Consider the following 17,640-nt stretch of genomic DNA (forward strand, 5'->3'; position numbering starts at 1 on the left):
AACTTGACTCATTTCCACAAAAGCCAGTCCAGAGATCAGCACTCTTTCCTGTTTGCGGTTTGCATTTCAAACCAACAAAATCCACTCTTTTCTCCTGGAACCAGTTTTATCTGATGCTCAACATCCCCCAGCAGGTGCCACAGGAGCTCTCTGCCACAGCTCTGCAGGGTGGGTGAGCACAGACACATCTACAGACACATCTGCCACACAGCTGTGTTAGGAGAGGAAGAGGCACTGTACCTGGGCATGAGCTGACCCGCCTGCTCCGGGCTCATTTTCTCCTCTGCAATCAGCAGCTCACTCTGGCTGTCCTCCTCCTCTGTCATGGAAGGGTGTGGGCTACTCCCTACGAGAGACCAGGACACAGAACAGCACACTCCATGAGGCAACTCCTCTCCCTAGAGACCAATCACGTGTGCTCTGGTTAATTCAGCTTCTTTCAAGGATCCCTTTCAGCAAGACCACAGCCTCTCACACTGCATCCCACACAGGCCCATTTTGCACTACCCTCAAACATCCCCTGGACATGAAAGAGCCCCAAAATGAAGAAAAGCAATGCCTGGAACTCAAAGCCTGATCTATGTGACTCCATCCAGGAACAAACTATTCTCACAAGTCAATAAGCACTGCAGGCTCCATCCTCTCCCTAAACCTTTGTTCCTGGTTCCCAAAGATCTTCTTACCAGCACTAAGGTCCCCTCCGCTACGTCCAACTTCTCCATGCAAGAGCATGGTCTTAGGAGGCATCTTTGTGTTAAAAGCTGTCTGGATGTTATCCACAAACGTCTTGCAGTGAGGGCTGTCCACCCAGATGCGCTCCCCAAGGGAGTCTTCAATGTACACCTGCAGAAGGTGGCACAGGCCATATTCATGGGGTTAATTAAAGGAGCATTTGTGAGTTTTTATGGATTTCCAATATACAAAGTAGGAAACTAGCATAACCATTGCATGGATGAAAACCAGACCAAGCAAGTCACACAAGAGCAAAACCACAAACCATTACTTCCCAAGCTCTAGTGAGCATCAACCCTTCCCAAGCAAGAAAGCTGACTAGCTTTAGCAAAGACTTTACAACAATTTCTAGCACCAAAATATAGAAGCTGGTCAGCTCAGCCTTTTTAAATTAATGGGCTGTTTTAATCCCATATAGAATAGAAAGCAAGGAGTCTCTGCAACACTTACATCAATACAGACTCTCAAAGACATCTCAGAAAACAGCAGAGATAAGGCAACAAACAACAAAGGAGGCCACAGCATTCCAGAAACCCATGGAGATTTTTCTTTAAAAGGATGGGCCCAGACTCCAATTTCTGTCTCCTCCAGCTGCATTCCACAGTGGACAAGAGGACACTGGCCACTCCCTTATCCTCTGCTGCTCTCCTACTCCAACACATCCACACTTCCCAACCCAATCTGTCCACCACTGCCTCAGTCCAGCAGAAGCCCCCTCAGTTCACCAACCTTGACAAAGATCTCTGGCCAGTTCTCATCCTCTTCGTAAGCTGCCATGAGAAGGTTGCATGCCAGGACAGACACAAGGCTGTTCCCTTTGGCTTTGAAATTGATGGAGGCATCTCTTCGGAGTAGGCTGCACAGCGCCTGGAATAACAGCCACAAAAAGTTAAATAATAAACAAGATACCTATTGAGAAAGCATGCAAAGAAGCTGCAGAAAGAGAAATACAAATGGCAGCAGCTTGCCACAGGGCTCTGGCATTTCCAAAGCCATGCAGATCATGCTCTGGCCTGAGACAAACTGCAACTCTGCTCACAGTTTGGCAACAATGATACATCAGTAAGCTCCCGAGTCCTCACCTCGATAACCCCTTCGGTGGCAAATATGTTGGGTTTGATTTTTGCCAGGTACATAAGGCTGAGGTAGAGCGTGGTGTCAGGTTTGGCTCTGTTCATCTTCAGCTGCTTCACAGCTCCACACAGCACCCCCTCAATACGGTCATCGTTTCCTTCTGCCTCTGCTGCCTCAATCTCATCCAGCAGCACTGTGGGGACGACTGCAACCAGCAACACACAGGCATCAGCATTGACCCTCGTGCCAAATAACTACCCTCAGGTGCTGCAGGACCAAGGGACAGCAAAGCATGGACCAGCTCACTTTTAGCACCTGCAATCTCCCTACTCAATTGCCATTAAAAGTTCTGTTTCACAACTGACAATGCCCCTTAATTGTTTTGCCATGCTAGCACACTCCTCTGCAAATGCACCCAACATCAGAAACGGAATGACAATTCAGAAGGCCACATCCACACCCAGAGTTTCCCAAAAAAGTATGTGAATCTTTTCACATACAATCCAGACTTTTAGATTTCCCCAAGGGAGTATTTCACATACGGCTACTAAACAGCTCTCAGACACATCAAACACAACCCAATGCCAACAGAAGAGAAAACCGTGACTTCAGCCCTATATCCAGGGAAGGAAACCCTCAAGGACAGCACGTAATTACTGTGTGGGCTTCAAGAAAGCCTCCTGGGATGAGACTCCAGCGAAACGAGAAGTTTCCCCCTGGCTTCCATGTGACGGCAGGAGCGAAGGCCTCACCTTCGATGGGGATGACAGACGGCTCCTTGATGGAGGGCGAGATGGCTCTTTTCTCCGCCACGGCCGCCTCTGCCAGGCGTCCCAGGGCGCTGAGGGGCGGCGTGGAGGAGAGCTTGGGGCGCTTGGTCAGCCCGGGCAGCCCCGCCGGGCCGGCCAAGGCGGCGGCCGCGTCCCGCTTGCGCTCCGAGGGCAGCCCGGGCGGCGCCGGCTTCAGCAGCGTGACGGCGGCCTTGCCCTCGCCGCTCTGCCCCTTGGAGCCCAGCGCGATGAAGTCTCCGGGCGGCGGGTGCGCTGCGAGGGGAGACACAGCGACAGTGAGTGATAGTGAGCGATAGTGAGCGACAGTGAGCGATAGTGAGCGATAGTGAGCGACAGTGAGCGACAGCGCCCGCAGCCCGCCCGGCCGGCCCCGCGGGACTCACCGGAGGGCTTGGGCACGGCGCTGGGCCGCCGCACGGCCGCCGCCTTCGGCCGGTTCATGGCGCCGCCGAGCACCGGCCCCGGGACGGACCGAGCGACACCCGGGACAGACAGACAGACAGACAGACAGACAGACAGGCGGGACCGACAGCCGGGACCGTGCGACAGCCGCGGCCACGCGGAACCGGAACCGCCGCCACGGCAGCACCGCCCGCCCCGCCCCGCCCCGCCGGGCAGCGCCGTCTGGCGGGCGGGAGGGAGAACTTCACCCCCAGGGGTCTCGGGGGGCTCTGGCGAGCCCGAGGTCAGAGAGGGGCTGGGACTGCTGCAAGATGCGGAATATGTGAAATTTTTCTTAAGAAAGGATGTTCTTTGGTGTTTGATCCGCCTCTTCTCCCAGGCAACTAGCAACAGGACAAGGGGACATAGGGTCAAGCAGCACCAGGGGATGTTATGTCAGACATCAGGAGGAATTTCCTCACAGAAAGGGTGATTAGATATTGGAATGGGCTGCCCAGGGGGGTGATGGAGTCACCGTCCCTGGAGGTGTTCAAGAAATGACTGGACGTGGCACTCAGTGCCATGGTCTAGTTAAAAATGATTGGTCCAAGGCTGGACTTGATCTTAGAGGTCTTTTCCAACCTAAACGATTCTGTGATTGGGGGATCTGGAATCAAAGAGGGGAATCAAGGAGGTGGGATTGGGAGCTGGAGTCAGGGGCTGAAACAGGGGAGCTGAAAGTAGTGTCTGAAACTGGGGGTCTGGGATGTGGGGCTGGAATTGGGGGGGGTTGGATTGGGGCTGAAATTGAGCAGCTGAAATCAGGGGGAGGGAGTCAGAGGAGAACCGAGGTCAGGAACTAAAACTGGGGGCCCCACAGCAACTGGCTGCCCACCCCTCTCCCCCATGCCACCCCTTCTGTCCCCATATCGTGCTCCCAGGACAAGCTCTCCACATGCCTTTATTGCAGCAGGGACCGCAGGTACCCCCACCTCCACCCACACCACCCACCCAGGACCGTGCACGGGGCACCCGTCAGCCAAGCCCCCATCCCACACCCCCTGTCCCCAGCTGTGCTGGAGGGGGACACGCAGCAGCAGGTGACAGTTCCCAGTGCCCCCTCCATGGCAGCATCCTGGCTTCAGGGGCTGGAGCATCCAGCATCTCCCGGGTGGGTGGTCCTGGTGAGGTGGGGGTCACCCCACGGCCCCCTGCTCACAGCCACTGCAGGGAGAAGCCCTGGCTGAGGCTGATGCCAAGGTCACTCACGGTGAGAACCTGTGGGGGGAGAGGAGACATTCTGGGGTACAGCCTTGGCAGGAGGGAACTGGAGAACGCTTTCCCCTAAACCCTGTTATGGCAGGAGAGCCACACAGAGTCCTCACCCCCCTCTTTGGCCACACTGTGACCCTGGAGGAGGAGGGGTGGAGACCCTCAGGATGGGAACCCCCACCCAGGAAAGGGCACCCTGAAATGGGGCCATACCTGGTTGTCCAGGTAGGAAAAGGGTTTCTCCTGGCCGTTCAGGAGGACCTTGCTGGGTGGCTTCTGCACCCCAAAGATGCTCAGTGTGCCAATGGTGACCTTGGTGGCCTCAGTGCTGGCATGGAGGACGGTGGAGGTGAAGATGTTCTGTAGGAAAGGACAGCATGAGCTCAACGTGATCAGGTGCCACGGGACCCCCCACTCCTGCCCTCCCTACCAAATCCCACCTGTGTGACATTGAACACCACGTAGGAGTAGTTGCCTTGCTCGAAGGTGTCCAAGCTCTCGCCATCATCCCAGAAAAGGTCCCCCCATGCAGTGGCGTGTGAGGACAAGGCCACGATGAGACGCAGGGGGTTCCCTCGGGTCACCTCCGTGGTGGTTCCTGGTTTCTGGGGTTCAAAGACATGGATTCTGTAGGGCCATTTGCATGGGGGTCCAGGACTCGAGGTGCTGGGGGACACATATGCGCTGTGGACAGCGCCCAGGGAGGTGAGACTCACCTGGGTGGGCAGGACGGAACCTTCCCGGATGTGCAGGTTGAGGTGCTCCAGAGGGGCTGACATCTTCAACATCTCCCCACTGCTGTTCACTGAGGAGCCCTGGGCAGGCGGCAAGAGACGTGGGTGTGAGGGACCAGGGCTCAGACACGGGTCTGCGGAGCAGCCATCCCCGCCCCTTCCTCCATCAGGGCTTGCTGGGCTCAGCCAGGGCCTCCCACCCACAGCCCCAAGAGGGTCAAGCAGGGATCACCCGGCCCCCAGCCAAATGCTGTGATGCTCCTCACCGTGTAGAAGTCATACCACATGCCTTGGGGGACATAACCTGTGACTGAGTCCACCCCAGGCTCCAGCACCGGTGTTACCAGCAGGCTCCGGCCCCACAGGAACTGCCTGTCCAGCTCCCATGTGGCCACATCCCAAGGGAACCTGTGGCAGGACGGAGATGCCGCTCGATCGGCCGCTTCTCCGTGATTCAGCCCACGCATCTCCCCAGCTCCCGGTGGGGATGGTCTTACTCAAAGAACAAGGGCCGGGCAACAGTGTCCCCTTGCAGGTGGGCATGGTGGAAAAGGGTGTAGAGGAAGGGCAGGAGGGAGTAGCGTGTCAGCAGCACGTCCTTCATGGCCGTCCTGGCTGCGGGGCTGAACGCCGTTGGGTCCTGGGCCTGCGAGAGATGCAGGGAGTCAGCAGCTGTCCCACCCCCAACCCCACCTCCTGCATCCCCCATTCCACATCCCATATCCTGCATCCCACCCCAGGACACCTCCCACCAGCCACACTGTCCTGGACCTTCTCATTCTGGGTGTTGTGGTTGCGAGCGAAGGGGTAGAAGGCACCGAGCTGCATCCAGCGGGTGCACAGCTCCTCCGAGGTGCTGCCGGAGAAGCCGCAGATGTCCGCCCCGACCAGCGGGATGCCAAAGAGGCTGAAGCTCAGCAGCCCTGAGGGCAGGGACAGTCAGCAGGGCACAGTTTTAGAGACATCTCCAAACAAGCAGAAAGCTCTCGGCGTGCTGATAGGGGGTCTGTGCCACCCACCTGGAATGGAGTAATACATGTCCTTCCACTGGCTCCGGTTGTCACCCAGCCAGTGCCCTGAGTACCGGCCCTGGCTGGGGAAGGTGGAGCGGGAGATGACGAAGGGGCGCTTCGCCCGGATCTGGACTAAAGCGCTGGAAAACAACAGGGAGAGTTGGGGGCAGAAGGTAAGAGCAGCCCGCCAGGTGTTTGCTTTATCCCACAGCAATCAAGGAAGAATTCCCCCCTGGCAGAGGGGCGAAGGGTCAGCCCGAGCAGTATGGGAAAGGCATGGCTCCAGGACCAGCCGCATCCACCCATCCCTCCCAGGGCAGTGTCATCTCCCCTCTTCTCCTGGGTTATTCCCATCCTGGAGGCTGTGAGCAGCCAGAGCTCCTCCCCTTCAGATCAGGCACTCAAATCTGCATCTTCTTCCTACTCAGCTCTGAGAAGGATTTTGTCCCAACCCATCCCCAGGCTGCCAGGAAGCAGGATGCTCAGGTACCTTGCTGTGGCTTTGGCTTCCATCAGCCCGTAGAGGTTGTGGAGGTTGTAGTGCACCGAGGCTTTCTGCTTTGCTGAGGCACACACCGTCTTTGCAGAGAGGGAATCGCCCAGCACGGCTGCCAGGAGGGAGAGCTCAGTTGGACCCAGTGGTGGTGGGATGCAGGGGACGTGGACTCCCCAGACTTGCTGGCTCTGGGTCAACCCTCCCACAGGAACCAGCTGTCAGTGCCAACCCAGTGCTGAAAGCTCATGCAGATGGCCCCATCCTGCACCCTGGCATGGCGCTAACAAATGTGCATGGCTTAAGCACGGATACTGGCACATGCAAGTAGGGATGGAGACATTCAGGGTGTAAAAGAGACACAGTGTCTCTTAGAAATTGTTTTCCCCACCACACTCAGTTGGCAGCGCTCTCAAAGCACACAGTACCTACCAGCACAGCCTCCTTACCCGGAGTGTAGGGTGGGCTGTCGAAGTCTCCCGGGGGGCAGCCATCCTCAGACCCATCCATGAAGTTGGATGGCTCATTCATGTCCTAAGCAAAGAAAATTGTGGAGCAATTTCAAGGGTGTGGTTTTGGGGATTAGTGGATAGACCTGGAAAAGCTGTATTTGAGGGACAGTCCTGCCAGGACACACACTGGGCATGAGCTGGGCAGGGAGCAACCCAAGGGCAAGGAGGGACTTACGATCCAGAGGCCGTCAAAGGGCACGTGGGCATAGAAGTGCTGCAGGTTCTCCAGCCACCACTGGTGTGTGTCTGGGTTGGAAAAGTCTGCGAAGGCAGTGAAACCAGGCCAGACCTGTGGGGACAGCACAAATGCACGGGTTCAGCAAGCAGGGGATTTGTGGGGAGCCGCCATGGGGAACAGGGTACCACAGCATGCCAGGGATTTCATCTGGGGGTGAAACAGGCAATGAGACAGAAACCCAGCCAATGCTTCGAGTCCTGGATGCTACACACACACAGCATCCCTCCTACCTCCATGGTACCAGGAGGACCAGGTGCTGCGGAGCCCCCACAGTCCATGGGCAGTGGCAGCTGATGGAGCAGCTGCTCTGCCCCCGCTTGCACAAGGCCTGATATCACCTCACCAAGAACACGTCAGGGAAAAGTAAGGATTTCTCTGTGCTTTGCCTCATTCCAGGAATTTTAGCCGATTCATTTTCCCCCATGTTTTTAGGCTATATCAAAATACCCCTCCTAGGAGATGGCGAGGGACAGCAAGTGGGAGGAAACAGCCAGGGGGGTCAAAGTGGGAGGGAACAGCTGCAGAGCAGATCTGGAGGCATGTCGTCCATCACAGACAACCTCCCCTCACCCCAGAAACAGGAAGGGAGAGAAATCAGATGACCAGCCTTAGGCAGCACTGCTGACTCCGTTAAACTCATATGACTTCCACAGGCTCATCTGCTGAGCAGGGGCTGGCTCCCAGGGCTGGTGAAGACACCAGGAGGTGACACATGAGGATAAGGGCTGAGCCAGGCTCTGGCAGTTATCCCAGAGAAGTCCCTTGGCCACTCGACTTTCCCTCCATTGTGATGAAATCCCAACCCTGGTACTGCACAACCCACGGGGCTGGGATTTCCCCCTGGAGCTCCTCACCTGCCCGATGAGTGGCTGCCCTTGTGTGGTGTTGAGGAACAAGCCCCGTCTCAAGCCTTCATCAAAAGGCCAATAGGAGCCGTGAGGGCTGGTGCTGCTGATGCCAGGATCCTGGGGACAGAGCAGAGGGTTAGTGCCACCCCAGGCAGGCTGTGGCTCTTTACCCTGGCCAGACCGGTGTGATTCACAGAGAACCCAGACAGGGTCAGCCAGAGCCCACACACAGCGGCTGTTTCCCCCCAAGGGGAAGAGAAACTTGCTTCAACACTTCCAGGCATGTTTTCTAAAATGCCACTTCTGCAAGTCCCCAGGACCTGTTACAGCATTTTGGGGAGGGGGGGACAAATACAAGAAATCTTGTGCTCATGCAAGAAATGTCAGGTCATGGACAGGCTTGGGCTGCCACAGAGAGTTCAATGAGGAGGAAATCCAACTTTCCCCTGCAAGGACCTGCTGGTCCCCACTGCCCCCAGCAAGAACCCGTGTCCCCACTTCTTGCAGAGGGAAGAAGGAGCATCACAGCCTGGTCACAAGATCCCAGCACTTGTGGGGATGTGAGGGCACCTGAGCTGAGCACCCACAAGTTAAACTGCCTGACCCACAGTTCCTCCATTCCTTCTCTCACAGGGGTCAGGGTCATCCTTGCACCCACAGAAAGGCAGGAGCACAGCACAAGAACCTGGCCCGTGTTTCCACGGTCCCTGCACTAGGGGCATTTCCAGTGGCAGTTTCCAGCTGCCTGACCAGCACTGGGAACTGGCCTTCTGCAAAAATCCCCAGGGCTGGGGATGACCAGCTGGGACCATGAGCATCCCTTACATCCCTGTCTCACATCCCAGCTCTGCAGCAAAGACAGCACAGTGGGAGAGGAGGGGGAATACCAAGATCATAACGTAGTGCTGCCCATGTTTGTGGAGGTCTTGCACCAGCGAGGGGAGGGAGGCAAACTTCTGGGAATCCAAGGTGAAGTCCCGGTACCCGTCCATGTAATCGATGTCATTCCACTGCGCATCCTGCGGGAAGGAGACTCAGGAATGGGTGATGGAGACTGGATCCCCTGCCCCACAGGCCCGAGGGGTTACCTGGGGGATCTGGTAGTTCCTCATGGCTCTCACGGTCTGCCAGGTCTCATTGCTGGATCCGTAGCCCCAGCGGCAGAGGTGGAAGCCGAGGGCCCAGAGGGGCGGCATGGCTGGGAAACCTGCAGGGGGACAGTGGGAGCAGGGATGGGGTTTCCCAAGATGACAGCAGCATCTCAAAAGGATTAGAAGGTACGGGGAGAGGGAGGATAAAAGGTAATCACTGACCACAGTGTGCTGGAAGGGCTGGGGATGGGATGGCTGGGGGCTGCTGATCCCTCCCCAGCTGGGAGGGTTGGGGATGGTGGTGAAGCTGGGGTGAGACAGGGTGTGGGCATGGGGAAGGTGCCTACAGATAGCTGTGTTGGGGTGTGGGCACTCACCTATCACCTGCTGGTACTGCTGGATGACCATGTTGGGATCGGGCCCCAGAAAGACGTAAAAATCCAGCACCCCTCCAATGGTCCTCCAGGTCAGGCCTGGAGCAGGCTGCAGGGCCACCTCTTTGAGTGGGAAGGAGAAGAGAAAAAGCTAGTGACAACTGGGGAGCAACCCCCAGACCTCAGCCCCCACGATGGGGCCCAGGCAGCACCACAGGCAAAGCTCAGGGGAATAGAGAAATCCCTGCCTTGCACTCAGCAGATGCCAAATGGGTGTCTGGAAGCTTAAATCATCACAGCCCAGAGAGATCATTCATTTATGCTATCTTGAAAATCTGCTCTTTAAGCTCAAATCTGTGCCAGCTTCCACTGCTGGACGAAGACTAAGCACTTAAGTGCAGTGCTTTCCTTCATGTCCTCCTCCAAAATCCCCTCCTAAGTGAATCTAGAGCTACTCGTACAAGCAAGCATGGGGGAGCAAGGCCTTTCCTAGGAAGGGCTTTTCACATGGAGGAGCTTTTGCACCTCAGCTCAGGTGGCTGCATCTCACAGGAGCTCCTCCTCGGCAGCATCACTGCAACAGAGCCGAGTGCAGCTGGAGCTGCCGGAGCCCCGGTGTGAGCAGCATCGTCCCAGCTGGCTGCAAGCAGCAGCTGCAGGGAGGGACGGGTGGTCCTGGTGCCGCCCCCAACACGGCAGGAGCCCGCAGGAGCTGCTGTGTTATCAGCTGGCACACACGGGCAGATCCCATGGCCGCAGCTGGCGCAGCACAGCTGGGAAGAGCGCGGGCGACAGACGGCATTCCCCAGCTGCACCCGAGCCGTGGCCCACCACCAGGCCTGGGGGCGAGGATATCTCGGTGGAGGGGGAATGGGCATGGACCTGCATGCAAGGGACTTGCTTTCCTGACGGCAACTCGGCAGCTGGGCGTGTGGTTAAACTGCTCGGCAGTTGCTAAAGAGCCTCGCCGTAGCCAGGAAACAGATGGCTGCGCTCAATAACGGAGCCATCAAACCACATCTTTCCCTTTTATGGCTTCCTCTCGCCCCAAGTTCCCAAACTGGCCACTCGAGCAGCTCCCATCTGTCCCAATCTGCCAGGTCCTTCACCAGAGACAAGCTGGCCCGGGGGTCCCCTAGACACCTACCCATGGCGTTGCTGTTGAGGAGGAAAACTCCATGAGCATCTCCACCCTCCTCCATCAGCAGGTAGAAGGGGTGAGCACCGTACAGGTTGAACGATTCCTGCAAGGAGAAGGTGCCAGGTAAGACAGCAGAGAGGGCAAAGCAGGAGAGCCCCATGTCACTGAAGGTGAATAAACGACCCTGAGCTGCATATGCTGTCACCACCTAACCAGGCATCTGTCACTCCTCCACAGCATAAGGCAGGGAATGAGGATAGGTTTGGGGCTGCTGCTTAAGGCTATGGGAGGCTGCTTCTTCCTTCAGCTCAGGGGTTGCTACTGAGCTGGGCTGGGTGAGGGGGAAACCTCCTGCCTCACCACAACACATTGCACGAGGAGTAGGGTGGAGCGGAAACACCCAGTGCCCTTGGAGTGCCAAGAGCATTTTGCAATTGCTTTGAAATCCTCCCTGGCACATACCTGCCCCTCAGCCTCGACCATCCCCAGCCTCTCCCAGTGCTGCTGCCCTCCCCTGACGTGTTTTCCCAGGGTTTGTCCAAAGCACAGGAGAGTGACACCCCTGTCCTCACCCCCTGCACCCCCACGGGGAGAGGGCAGATGTACCGTGGGAGAGACATCGCGGGCCCACAGTGTGAGGGTGTTCCAGTCCAGGCTGTGCAGGAAGCTGCCACGGTGCTCCCCCAGCCCATAGAGGAACTTGGATGGGAGTGATGTGGATATCTGGAGAAACTGGTCAGCAAAGATCAAGGGGGCCACGGTGGTGTTGAGCCTGCCAGGGTGACACCAAGGAAGAGAGAGTCAAGAGAGGATTCTGGGACTCATTAGGATCCATTTATCCATCAATAATTGATCTCTTGGCCCTCAAAGCATCTCAAGGGGCAGTCCAGCAGCACATCCCACCCTGCATCCAGCCCCAACACCTTGGTCCAGGAGCAAAGTCGGGTCTGGCTGGACACAAGGCATAGCCTTAGCCCAACCCAGCCTGTCCCAGCACAGCACAGCCTTCCCTTTGACACAGAAGTTTCCACCCACGTTATTACTAACCACCAAGGTGATGTGGCCATGGGGTTTCTCAGCCTGCTGTCACTGGTAAGCAGCTCCCAAGTACAGGATGGACCACAGCCACCAGCAAATGGGAAGGAGGAGGAAAGGATGGGATCCCAAAACACACTGGCCAGACATTGCCCAGCTGTTGGTGCTCACCACCAACTTAGTGTGGGCAAAGCTGTGGAGGTGACAGAAGCTGCACAGCAAAGTCACCCACAGTCGTTTTCCACATAAAGCCTGGAGCTGTGGGTGTCCCTATAACTTGGACAGCTGAGGAAACCCAAAAGCAGGGAGAGGAGAAAGCCACAACTGTTCTCTGGCCATTTTCCTGAGCCACCAGGTCACTTATCAGTGATGTGCCGGGACCTACACAATGTTTGGCTTCTGTAGGACCTGGGGAGGATCAGCGTACTGGGAAGTTTTTGGAGAGGTGCTGATCCCACACAGCTCTGCCATGGCCATAGCTGCCACATCCCCATGTGAGCACCGCTCAAAAGACGCAAGACAAAGAGTAATAATTGGCTGGAGATCTCACAGCATGGGTTTTCCTAATGAAAAACCTTTGGGAAGCATGCTGGAGCCTGCCTAGGGTGGGATAAGCTTCTCCCCACCTGCCACAGCGTGAGCAGGAGGTGTGTTCTTACAGCACTGTCCCTGTCGCCTTGCGCTGCAGCAGCACCCCAAAGGGGTCCCGGGAGAAGTTCAGACTGTAGATGGGGTTTTCCGCTCTCTTCATCACCCGGGGAACATCGAGGGGAACCTCATAGCGTGGGTTGGCTGCATCTGTTATCTGCAAAAGGGAGAAAAAGTGCTTTAAAGACCAGCAAAGCAAGAGGGCAAAGGGCTGGAGATGCTCATTTTGCCCCACACAGCCATGCCTGAAGCACAACGGATTCCAGGCTTGGTCCAAGCAAGGGATGGTCACCTATGGGATGACAGGTGCAGGGGTCAGGAGCACAGTCACAGGCTCTTGAGAGCAGCCAGCAGGAAACTCACCTTGATGTGCAGCCGCGTGTCTGTCTCAAACTCCACATCCAGCCTCAGCCTCTCGATGTCCCGGGGGTAATAGGCCTTCTCCCTTCGCACCAGCAACCCCGCCATGCCCAGCACTGTCTGGTTGAGGCTCTCCAGGGTGTAGCTGGGGAAGTCAGGGGGATAGAAGCACCAGGGCACCCCCCGCTTGCCCTCTGCTGGTGGGGGGGTCTGGATGAAGCAGCACCCTCGGTTTTCACAGAGCTCCTGGGTCACCACCACCTGCCGCTCGGGGTAGCAGTCAAAGCGACGGCTCTCAGGAACCAGGAGACATTTCGGGGGTGGCGTGGGTCCGAGCCAGCTCCCCGATACTTGGCGCAGCACCCAGACAGTGGTGGTGCTCAGCAGCACAGCAACCACCAGCAGCCCGCTGCCCACCCACCACCGGGCCAGCTTCCCTCGGCCGGTGGGCAGCGGGGCAGCCCCTTCCTCTTCTACCCGGCATGCTGCTGGCTGTGTTGTTGTCAGCTTCTGGTATGACTTCATTGTCCTGGGGCTGGATGGAAGGGGAGATGGTGGCAGGTGTGAAGGAGACAGAGGGGGAGAGCTTGCCCAGGTCTCAAGGACAGCTTCCCCCTCTCCTGATGCCTGTGGCTCGGGCAGAGCCTGCCTGCCTCAGCACCCTGCAGCATCACATCTGCATCTTTGGCCAAGATGCGCCCGGTAAACTCAGCAAAGGAGGGCTCTGCCAAGGTCAGGTGGTCCTGACCCTGCTAAGTGTGGGGAGATGCTGACACCCGACTGTCCACCGGACCCAGGGAACAAAGCACCATCTGCTTTTGGGAGGTGGCAGAGTGGCCTCTCAAGGAGTTTTTCTCAGGTCTGAATCCATGGGCTGCAGTGTTTCTGGGGAAGGTGCAACCAAAACCGAGCTTGCTCTACCTGTAGGAACAGAGCTGGGGTGCTGAGAGCTGCGGCTCCAAGGTGTGGAGCGGTCTCTGCTCTGAGCATCTTCTGCTCCGAGCGTCCTCTTCGAGCATCCTCTGTCATCATCATCCAAAGCCCTGACTCAGAGGTTTTAGACCCGGGGATGGCTGGGAATATGCCATTAGTCCTTGCTTTCCACTGATAAAAGCTGATTCTAATAACCTCTCAAGCAAACACCTCCTCGACTCTAAGCAAAGGAGGACCCTCATGTTCCTGATGAGTTTGCAGGGAGCAATCTCAGCACCTTAAAAAAGCGACACAACTTTCTTCTCTCCGTCTCCTCACTCTCACTCAGACCCTGCTCCCCTCACCCTGCTCCCTGCAAAGACTCAGAAAACGGCTCTAATCCCCCACAAACAGGTTTATCCCCCAGCAGCGCTCCCCCAGCTCGACCACCACGACGGCTCAACCCGCCGGGGCCTGGCCGCGAACCTCCCCGAGCGGCAGCGCCTCCGCCTTATGCAACCCGCCCGCCGCTTCCCCACGCCGGGGCGGCTCCGGGGAGGCAGCGCCCACCCGCCGTGTCCCCGCGAACCCCGGGGACCGGGGCGCGCCACCGGCACACGCACGGGGGGCTCGGGGCCGGCCGGGGCGGGGGGGGACACACAGCCGGGGCGAACCCGGGCGGGCACGGGGGGCGGCGCGCCCCGGCAGCCCCTGCCCGCCTGCGGGCCCCGCTCCGGCCGTGCCGGCGCTTACATACACGTGTCTCCTCTTGACATTGTGGCTGCGGGCAGCGGCAGCGGCAGCGGGCGGGCAGCGGCAGCGGGCGGGCAGCGCTCCCGGCGCTGCAGCTCCGCCGTAAACACCCGACGAGCCGCCCGGCCGGCTCCTACCGCGCCTCTCTAGTAGCAGCGCATCCCCACACGCATCCCCTCCTCCGCTCGCCCGTCCGCGTTGTGTGTGCTTTTTCAATTTTGTTTTTAGTATTTGTGTCCACGCTCAGTGCTGTTCAAGGGTGGAGAGCATGGGAGGTCAGCGGCTTTTTAGGTTTTTCCCCAGCTGATGCACGCGGGGTGTTAAAATGCAGGGAACGAGCGCCTCTGTGCCCCCTTGTAGGGTGAGAGCACTTTATCCCCGCACAGGTTTCAGGGAATCGTGATGCTGGGCGTGTTTTGAGCACACAGCAGGTGGGCCAGACTCACAAAAACCCACACATCCCAGAACACCGCCCTTCATCCATCCAAGTTCTCACCAGGGGTCCTGTCTCCCATGCACTCCTCTTGATTTGCTTAACAAGTGTGTGTACTGCACAGGCTTTCCCACTTTTTAAGGGACTGGAGAGTTGCTCCTTGTTTACTGTTGAAGGCCACCGTAGTCTAAAGTTCAGCAGTGAACGAAAACAGACCTTTGGAGCAGAGATACTTCCCCCGGGGAATGAAAACGAAAACTAACCTGTTGTGAACAGGGCAATTCACCCAGAAACAGAAACAAAATTCCAGGTGAGACAGCCACTCCCCTACTGCCATATGTGATCTCTCAGACCCCATGTTCTTGCAAAAATAGGGGGAAATACCTCAGTTCTGGTGTGGGGCTATCACCACAGAGGGCAAAACCCCCATCCAGGATGCAGCCAGCCCATCCCTCCTGCCCTTGAGGACCACCATCTCATTGATGTCTCAGGCATAAACCTTGGATGATTTAGGATGGCTCTGGCCATCTTGGTTATCACCACTCAGAGAGAGCACAGGGGCAGGTGGCTGTGTTGGGGACATCAGTGGCCCCAAAGGCTCCCACAACCAGCATCCCTCTCCTTGCTTGGCTTAGCTCTCTGAGCCAGCAGAACCTTCCTGGGTGGAAAGGAGACCTGGAGACAAACCTCAGAGATATCAGTGGAGACCACAAGGACGGCTGAAATCTGTCCTCCAACCCTTGGCTCACCGTGTCCCAGCACCCAGTGCAGGATTTCAACCAGTGTCTGCAAATCTGGGAGAGGTGAAGGCCAAAGCTGTTGCAGCTACACTGGGCAGCAGCTTCATGCCACCACTTGGGAGCTTTAGCCAACCTCATTAGCTCAGTTCCAACGATAAACAGGGATTTCTTAACATCAGGGAGGTGCATTTGCCTAAACCTTGCTCTGGCTGCCCGGATCCAGGGGGTTATGCCAGACATGAGACTCCCCATGTTTTGCAGCTCATGTTGTTCAAAGGGAGCAGGGAAAGATGGGATCTACTCAAAGCCTCAGCTATGGCCCTTAGAGATGCTCCAATATTTGGCTCCAAGGCTAGAAAGCACAAATTGCACTGGGCTTACACAGACTTTCTAATATCATTACGGACACAAAGAAATCAAAAGGAGCCCAGTTGAGATGAAGGCAGTTGGGTTTAGTCAACTGCCCGTGTTACTACATTTTTTGATGCACTATCAACATTGTTGGTGATCCTGGGGTCCAAAATTGGACCATTGGGGTCAGGGTGATGTGTTTAGCAGGTCACACAAGTGCATGAGGAAAATGCAAAGATTGAGTTGAAGATCCAGCCCTGGGCAAGATTTGGCCCTGCTTCAGTGTGCAGGGGGCTCCAGGATAGGCAGTGCTGGGCAAAGACTGGTCCGCAGCTGGTGGAGGAGGACAAGGCTGGCCAGTGGCCACCTGAAGGAGCCCAGGGAACAACTGAGTCCTCTCAAAAGTCTTGGGATGCCCAGGACACATTTTCCCACCATTGTCTGCCCTGCAACAAGGCCAGGTACTGGTGCTGCACCTGAGTCTGGGTAGCTAGTCCCTGGTACCAATCCAGACTGGGTGATGAACAGATCAAGAGCAGCCCTTCCAAGGACTTGGGGGTGCTGGTGGATGAGAGGCTGGATATGAGCCTCTTGAAGCCCAGAAAGCCAAATATGTCCTGGGCTGCATCAAAAGCAGAGTGGCCAGCAGGTCAAGGGAAGTGATTCTACCCCTCTGCTCTGATGAGGCCCCATCTGCCGTGCTGTGTCCAGCTCTGGGGTCCTCAGCACAGGAAGGACATGGAGCTGTTGGAGTGAGTCCAGAGGAGGCCACAAAGTTGATTAGAGGGATGGAGCACCTCTCCTATGAGGAAAGGTGGAGAGAATTGGGATTGCTCAGCCCAGACCAGAGAGGGCTCCAGGGAGATCTTACTGCTGTCTTTCCCTATCTGAAGGGAGCCTGCAAGAAAGCCTGGACTTTTGGCCAGGGCATGTGGTGACAGGACAAGGAGTAATGGCTTTAAACTGACAGAGAACAGGTTTAGATCAGATGCGAGGAAGAAATTCTTTTCCGTGAGGGGGGTGAGGCACTGGCACGGGTTGCCCAGAGAAGTTATGGATGTCACATCCTTGGAGGTGTTCAAGGCCAATTTGGATGGGGTTTGGAACAACCTCGTCTAGTGGAAGGTGTCCCTGCCCGTGGCAGGGAGGTTGAAACGCGTTGAGCTTTAAGGTCCCTCCCTAACCAACCGTTCTATGATTCTATAAAACGCCCCCGCGTGTGAGGGTGCAAAACCCCCGGCCATCCATCGGGGCTGATCCGGGTGGGCGGCAGCTGTCGGAAAGGGGTGAGCCTCGCAGCGGGGTGGGGGTACGGGGACTGGTGTAGAGGCGACGGGGATGAGGATAGGGATGAAAGGGGCATAAAACAGGAACGAAGATCAGGGTGAGGATGAGGATAAAGACGGGGATGAAGATAGGCTTGAGGATCAGGATGAGAACAAGGATGGGGATGAGGAAGGGGATGGGGACGAGGACGAAGGGGGGCGACTACGTGCCGGCAGCGGCGCCGCGCCCGTCCCGCGCCCTTCCCCATGAATGAACCGCGCGGGCGGTCCCGGGCGGTGACGCGGCGGGAGGGGCGGGCCGGGCGGTGACGCGCGCGGTGACGCGCCATGCCGGAAGCGGCGGGGGCGCTGGTTGGTCGGCGGCGCGGCGGGGGGGAGGCGGCCGCCCCGCGCTTGTTGTTGTCCGCGGGACTCGCTGGCAGGGAGGG

At 57.3% G+C, this 17,640-nt stretch overlaps 2 protein-coding genes across 5 annotated transcripts in view; both read right to left on the reverse strand.

The window, feature by feature from the left end:
- Window positions 1-3,172, reverse strand: part of INTS1 (integrator complex subunit 1) — a 28,112-nt gene extending 24,940 nt beyond the window's left edge. Inside the window, exons 1-6 of the mRNA XM_042037159.1 lie at window positions 2,981-3,172; window positions 2,559-2,849; window positions 1,815-2,011; window positions 1,462-1,599; window positions 684-843; window positions 241-346 (exon numbers count right to left, since the gene is read on the reverse strand). Coding sequence (XP_041893093.1) covers window positions 241-346; window positions 684-843; window positions 1,462-1,599; window positions 1,815-2,011; window positions 2,559-2,849; window positions 2,981-3,038 — 950 coding nt within the window. The 5' untranslated portion in view covers window positions 3,039-3,172. The remainder of the gene's footprint in view (window positions 1-240; window positions 347-683; window positions 844-1,461; window positions 1,600-1,814; window positions 2,012-2,558; window positions 2,850-2,980) is intronic.
- A 749-nt stretch (window positions 3,173-3,921) lies between these two features.
- LOC121669167 (lysosomal alpha-glucosidase-like) overlaps window positions 3,922-17,640 on the reverse strand; it is a 15,575-nt gene continuing 1,856 nt past the window's right edge. The window contains exons 1-20 of one of the 4 annotated variants that reach the window (XM_042037746.1): window positions 14,407-14,505; window positions 12,741-13,272; window positions 12,389-12,534; window positions 11,301-11,466; window positions 10,701-10,797; window positions 9,557-9,676; window positions 9,177-9,295; window positions 8,976-9,107; window positions 8,095-8,205; window positions 7,178-7,291; window positions 6,940-7,024; window positions 6,488-6,605; window positions 6,004-6,137; window positions 5,756-5,907; window positions 5,482-5,630; window positions 5,251-5,392; window positions 4,967-5,065; window positions 4,691-4,855; window positions 4,464-4,610; window positions 3,922-4,256 (exon numbers count right to left, since the gene is read on the reverse strand). In XM_042037746.1, the coding sequence (XP_041893680.1) occupies window positions 4,194-4,256; window positions 4,464-4,610; window positions 4,691-4,855; window positions 4,967-5,065; window positions 5,251-5,392; window positions 5,482-5,630; window positions 5,756-5,907; window positions 6,004-6,137; window positions 6,488-6,605; window positions 6,940-7,024; window positions 7,178-7,291; window positions 8,095-8,205; window positions 8,976-9,107; window positions 9,177-9,295; window positions 9,557-9,676; window positions 10,701-10,797; window positions 11,301-11,466; window positions 12,389-12,534; window positions 12,741-13,262 (2,781 nt within the window). In that variant the 5' untranslated portion in view covers window positions 13,263-13,272; window positions 14,407-14,505 and the 3' untranslated portion in view covers window positions 3,922-4,193. Of the gene's footprint in view, window positions 4,257-4,463; window positions 4,611-4,690; window positions 5,066-5,250; window positions 5,393-5,481; window positions 5,631-5,755; window positions 5,908-6,003; window positions 6,138-6,487; window positions 6,606-6,939; window positions 7,025-7,177; window positions 7,292-8,094; window positions 8,206-8,975; window positions 9,108-9,176; window positions 9,296-9,556; window positions 9,677-10,700; window positions 10,798-11,300; window positions 11,467-12,388; window positions 12,535-12,740; window positions 13,273-14,406; window positions 14,507-14,898; window positions 15,080-17,640 lie in introns of those variants that run through there. The other 3 variants (XM_042037745.1, XM_042037742.1, XM_042037744.1) reach the window with 3 other exon arrangements.

Source organism: Corvus kubaryi, unplaced genomic scaffold (assembly GCF_017639235.1).
Source record: "Corvus kubaryi isolate FWS band 111438036 unplaced genomic scaffold, C.kubaryi_AGA036_p1.0 37387, whole genome shotgun sequence".
Lineage (NCBI taxonomy): Eukaryota > Metazoa > Chordata > Aves > Passeriformes > Corvidae > Corvus > Corvus kubaryi.